Source organism: Toxorhynchites rutilus, chromosome 2 (assembly GCF_029784135.1).
Source record: "Toxorhynchites rutilus septentrionalis strain SRP chromosome 2, ASM2978413v1, whole genome shotgun sequence".
In the NCBI taxonomy this organism is placed as follows: Eukaryota; Metazoa; Arthropoda; class Insecta; order Diptera; family Culicidae; genus Toxorhynchites; species Toxorhynchites rutilus.
The window spans coordinates 277,751,230-277,757,300 of NC_073745.1; the positions used below are offsets into that span (position 1 = coordinate 277,751,230).

A 6,071-nucleotide genomic window follows, 5' to 3' on the forward strand; every position below is an offset into this window, starting at 1 on the left:
AATAGTAGCCCTTACTTATCTTCGCAATAAAAAAACGATCAGCCTCTGTAATTCAACATATCACAATCATTTAAAGTTGACTATTAGTCTAAAAAACTGCTACTGCTCGCTGGCTATAGTGAGATAAGAATCTGTTACTTTTTTATTTATTGGAAACCTCAATTTAACGGAACGGAACGTAATTTATCCCTGGAAATAACAATTTTTCAAAAATATCAGAGTATTTCGTATTTGACAACCAGTCGAACAAATATCAGATAAATGCCAATGTCCTGGATGTATGAAATGAATATGGTGGAATGTACGAGCGACATGCCATGCGCTGCCATTACTACTTTTCACATCGTGACATCACGATTTGTGTTTAAAGTGTTATAGCAACCAAATCCTTGAAAAAGGGCTATTTTCAGTATTTTTTCTATTAAAAAACAGATACATTTTTTGGAGTTCCCACTGGATACGAGTATAATGTAATGATGTATTTTCACTTTCATTATTTTAACAATACCAAGTTGATATTTTTAAGTCTCTCAGTGTCGGCGTATGTGTTGTGGGGAAATAGTTTGCAATTAAGAAGCATTCCACCGAAAATGTTACTGCCTTTGAAAAGTAAGAATACGACTGCTCTCTGAACCTTTTTTCCATCTCACAAACAATTGCAAGATTTCATGGGCACTTTGGCTCAAAAAGAAAATGGTGTGGGCTCCGAAACATGCAGTCGAATCTGCCGGATCGTTTATTTTATAGCGAAGATAAGTAAGGGCTACTATTTAGAGGGCCGGTTGTTGTATGTACTCATAGCTTTCGAACGGTTTGTAACGAACAAAGAAAGACATTAAGCTTCTGGCAGGTAGTTCAACTGTCTAAATGAAAATGATTAATGAATATCAGTGGGACGCATAACAGGATGGAATGGTAGATGAAGTATATTGTGAAAGATGCAAACAAACGAAAATTATATCGTCATTGATTATATTGAATATGAAATTTATCGGGAAGAAACGTAAAAACAAGTTGAAAATGCTCACGATTTCATTATATTTTGAGGTAAAATACACATGAAATCATGAAGTTGCTTTATTTTTAATGGATAGCTATGTTATTGTGATTCTTTCCATTGTCTTATTCTTATTATTAGGCATCGGGAGCAGTAGCTTTTTCGGTGAAATAATGTTCGTTTGCAATTTTGTGTTACATACAACATTCATGGGAACGAAGTTGGAAGAAAGAATGCATAATACATAATTTACCTTCGCACCTGCTCGCAAAACATACCACTTTTATTTGTTAAATTGCTCACTTGTTTTATTATTTCAACTGTTGATGTCTCAGGCGAAATGGTGGATAAATTTGCCGTCTAATGGTATATATTATAACATATATCGTAAGAACGATTCTGCGTTATATGCATTTGAAAACTCTTAATAAACGTTACATTCTTCGTGGAGTGACCCCCTTCTATAGAAATCAAAGACGCAGTCTTACATCAAAACATTTTGCGAGTTGTTGCTTGTTTAAGTAATACTTAAGGACACAGAGAATGTTATTTTATAATCACCTAATCTAGATAGGATCTCATTAACAAAGTTTTCAGAAGAGAAAAACGCCCGTTCAGAGTCCAATTATGTTTGGCGTACAGTACGGAGAGTATCGAATACCATTGTCATGATTTGTCTCTGATGCTCTGTGTATGAAAACTCTTGTCCGAGGGTTTTCATCAATCCGTTTATAGACGTTGAGTTTGGGCTGGACGTTGGTCTCTTTGACTGTTGCAGTCTTCGTTCAAGTTTTTCCTTGTTGCTCAATTTTGCTGCAGATTTCGCATCATCCAGTGGATTTTTTTTTTCTCCTGATGTGCAGCTACTGAATCAATATTATCATCGTCAAATTTTTTGAGAGTTTGGCTTCTTTAAACCTATGTAACTGAGCCTGTACAAATAAACGAGTTATAAAAAAAAAATCGTCAAATTTGATCAAATCATGGACAATTTCAAATGCATGCTTGACCAATGCAGTGCGTCACGTGACATAATTGGACTCTGAACGAGCGTTTTTCTCTTCTGGGAACTTTGTTAATAAGGTCCGATATAGATTAGAAGACGCCAAAGTCATTACTAATTATGTCACGATGAACCGCGGTGCAGATTAGCCGCGAAAGCGAGTTTCCAAATCTGTGTTCCACTGATTGCCACATTAGTTTGAAACATAGGATACGATTCTTTAGCAATGTCCGACAGCTTTAGCGCAAGTCGGACAGAATACGTTTGCCTGATGCATTAAGTTTGCCCGGCGCAAAATCATAACAAAATCATAATCATACTCGCGCACGGTATCACAGACCGTCTCCTACCCATGATGTTTTTCCCGCGCCAAAATATTTCTAGCCTACTACACTTTTACTGAGCGGTCATTTCTGTTGCAGTTGGTTTCTAATGCGATTCATTCCAGGAACCCTCATTTCATGATATAGGGTGACCAAAAGTTTCGATGAAATAAAAAATCTAACTTTTTTTATCCTCATAGATAGAGGTAAACATATTTCGACAATGTTGTAGCCCCAGTTATTTTAAGAAACTTTGTGACCATATGAACATCCAAATTGTCGATTTCCTTCATTGAGTCCTCTCTTCAAGTTACTCATGAGTTGGGAATGAGTTTCCTAGTCGAGACACACACATCCATTACGTCTGGTTGTACTGCTTCATGTCCAGAGGGCGCAAGTGCGCGGTAACGTAATTCTTGGTGGCACCAAATCTAATAACAATCAAAGCAAACGAATGCAAATCGGCAAATGTCATAACATCATAACGCGCAAAAATAGCGTTTACAACGAAAATTTTCTTCTCTTAGTACCGTTAATTTAGCTACTTACCGATGGTCTGATTGTATTGTACTTTGTGTCGCGTTGCCTTGTGATAGTTAAAGTCTAGTCAAAACCAAAGATAGCGATGAGCTCGCGAACGTGCTCCTCGATGGATTTCTCCAGCTTTGTGAACGAATTGAACCAGAGCCCCCAAATTGATTATGAAAACGCCGCCAATCGTAACTGTTACCTGCCGGAAACTCGTTTGTCGCAAGATTTTGAGAACAGAATGCAAAAACTTTTAGCCAACTACGATTTGGATGAAATGGATGTTGCTGCCGTAGACGACGATGATCCTCCGTCGGAATCTGCTGTTTGCAACAAACTGGAAGGTAAGGCAATTAGCTTAGTATGTGCGAATTCACAATAAATGATAATAATTTTTATAGCTATGAATGAATGTAATAATTCCGGCTCAAAAATTGATATGAGTCAAAACGGTTCTTTGGATACCACAGCGGAGACCTATTTCTCACCAGTGGAACTATCGCCGGATGATTTCGAAAACAGTGACGACGAGGGAAGTTCCGACGAACAGCAACAGTCGCGTTCGCTTTCACTCTCGTACTCTCTTTCGGTTTCACATGCGCAGGAGAATTTCTCCCAAAGCACCGACAAAGGACTCTCGAAGCGATACGACTCACCTTGCTCGTACGAGGATGATCGCGAGTCCGAGTGTACCAATTTTGATAAGCTGGATGACTGGAATGATCTTATAAACGATTTGCATAACAACAACAATAATAATAATAATGCCGATAATGCGAACAGAGATTTTAGAGACTACTACGAGGATTACCTACTGACGGGTAAAGGACAGACTGGCACCGCTTCCGGCGGGCCCGGCGAAGGTGAAACAAACGAGGAATGTGATTCAAAATCGATAGATAAATTCTGCAAGGTGGAGGACAAGGATGTGATTGATTCGGTTGAGAAATCAAACGGTGAGCATTCCGAGAACTCAGACAATTTTTCACATAGTTGGTATCAATACAATCTGAATAATGACTACCCTATATTATTTTTTACAGATCCTCGCCCTGATACGCCTGCTCTACTTCCTCGTAAAACGATAACCACGGAAAAATATCGGAACTTTCAGGAATATCGTAATCCGGCTGACGCGAGCGAGCGGGAAATGTTCCTCGATGATAACTCGAACTCTCTTGCAGCGGATATGGACGAAACGGCCATCATTCAACCAAGTTCAGGTAAGCGTAAGTTTGCCTTCGAAGACCGAGAAGACTATGAATACGAGGTGAACACATTGATTGTGGAGAAATTCCACAAGACTGATGTCGTGCCGGATCGTGGATGTCATCCTCCGATTTCACTAATCGACGAGGAAAAATTCGCCAAGATGACTCGGGTTGAGTTTCCCAATAAAATACCCGTTCCAGAGTTACACGAATGCGATGAGGGAAAGAAAGAAGCTGATGAGTCCGCTCCGATTGGGGGAGAAATGGAGGATATCGCAACGACGCCTACGAACAGCAGGAACATTCAGCAAATGTTCCATGACGAGAAGCGTTGAAAGCGGCAGCATCCAAAGATGCTTCCAATGCTCACTTCCCGTTCGAATCTAAATTTTAATCTACCGGAAATTGAAATGCTTTTTTTAATTCCATGAATCTTTATTCACTGACCATTTCATCATCAATACATACTTTTACTTAACATTTTTTTATTTACAATTTAATCAGTATTTCTGTTATGTTAAACTAGAGTTATTATCTTATATATCATATATATATATATATATATATATTTTTTTTTTTTTTTTTTTTTTTTTTTGTTAGCGAACAAAGCTGTACTAGTCTCAGAATTTGTATTGATTGAATCAGTCTAATTCATGTAACCAAAAAAAACTAATTGGTAAAATTTGATACCTTTCTAGAAAAAAAAATCAATTTATGCTCAAATGAATAACAAACTAGCATGAAACATATTTATTGGAATCTAACAAAACAAGAGGAGTGTTGAAAACGTAACCTACAAGAGTTTTATTTAACCATTCGTGATTCGTGTGTGCGTGAGAAATTTAATTAAACTTAAACAAAACAAAAATCTTTACTGTACCTAATCATGGGTTTATCATGTTCAGATAGAAGAAGAAAAAAAAACATTGAGCCCAAGGAATCAAAAGCAACAAAACGATCCAAAGACAACCACAAAGACTTAGTAAAAATATATACAACATAGTTGAGTGAAGGTTTTGACTTTGAAATGGCAAACAACTTCGAAATCCCGCATCTATAGAATGATCCCCCCGTAAAGTGGAATTATTTAGGTTGGGAATTGTTCGAAATCGTTGCGCATAATCAACATAACAGCTACGACAGTTGTTTTTGACGTGGGACTACGTCTAACCGGAATATATGGAGGGTAAAATGAAAACCTAAACACAGAACATGCAGGAAAAAATTAAAGATTTCGAATGCTTATAGCTCGAACATTTCGTACTGGATAGGAGAGATGTCTGCATCACTTGATAGGGAATATTTCTACGCATCTATCGCAACTAACAAAATGTTGTTTTTCATTAGATAAACAATTGAATAACTGTAAAATATTAGGCGTTATCTAAACGCCCTAACTGCATCGTTTTGATTGGCCCGATTTACGGTTTCCCTAACACAGCCATCAAAACCAAGCAGCCTTGGGGAAATTGGCATTGCAAATACTTGAAAGTAGGGGGACTTTTGTTCTCATCGAAAAATGTTCCCTAACACAGACTTTAAAACCAAGCAGTGAAATCGGCATTGCAAACACACGAAAGAGCCTAGAGGCGAGTGAACTGAAAAGTTTAAACCCTCTTGAAGCCAAAAAGAAGAAAAAGAACACACGAAAGTAGGGGGAGCTTTTGTTCCTACCGAAATGTGTTCCCTAATAGAGATTTCTAAACCAAGGTGCCTGGAGAAATCGGTATTTCAAATTCATGCAAGTCGGGGGTATTTTTGTTCCGACTGGAATGTGTTTCCCTAACACAGACTTCAAATCCATGAAGCGTGGGAAAATCGGCATTGCGAATTCATACAAATCGGGGGTATTTTTGTTCCGATTGAAATGTGTTTCCCTAACACAGACTTCAAAACCGAGGCTTCTGGGGAAATCGGCTCTGCAAATAAATGCAAACTGTCCTAACATGATCTTCTAAACTTAGGAACCTGGGAAAATCGTGCAGCCACTAGAAGCGAATGAACTTCCC

The 6,071-nt window shown here is 38.0% G+C and overlaps 1 protein-coding gene across 1 annotated transcript; it reads left to right on the forward strand.

Annotated features, from left to right (window-relative positions):
• The first annotated feature begins 2,775 nt into the window (after positions 1-2,775).
• LOC129767961 (probable serine/threonine-protein kinase mps1) lies at positions 2,776-4,607 on the forward strand. The gene is made up of 3 exons (XM_055769282.1): positions 2,776-3,195; positions 3,253-3,807; positions 3,895-4,607. Exons 1-3 carry the CDS (start codon positions 2,949-2,951, stop codon positions 4,395-4,397), a joined length of 1,305 nt encoding a protein of 434 aa, XP_055625257.1. The 5' UTR covers positions 2,776-2,948; the 3' UTR covers positions 4,398-4,607.
• Positions 4,608-6,071: the final 1,464 nt, after the last annotated feature.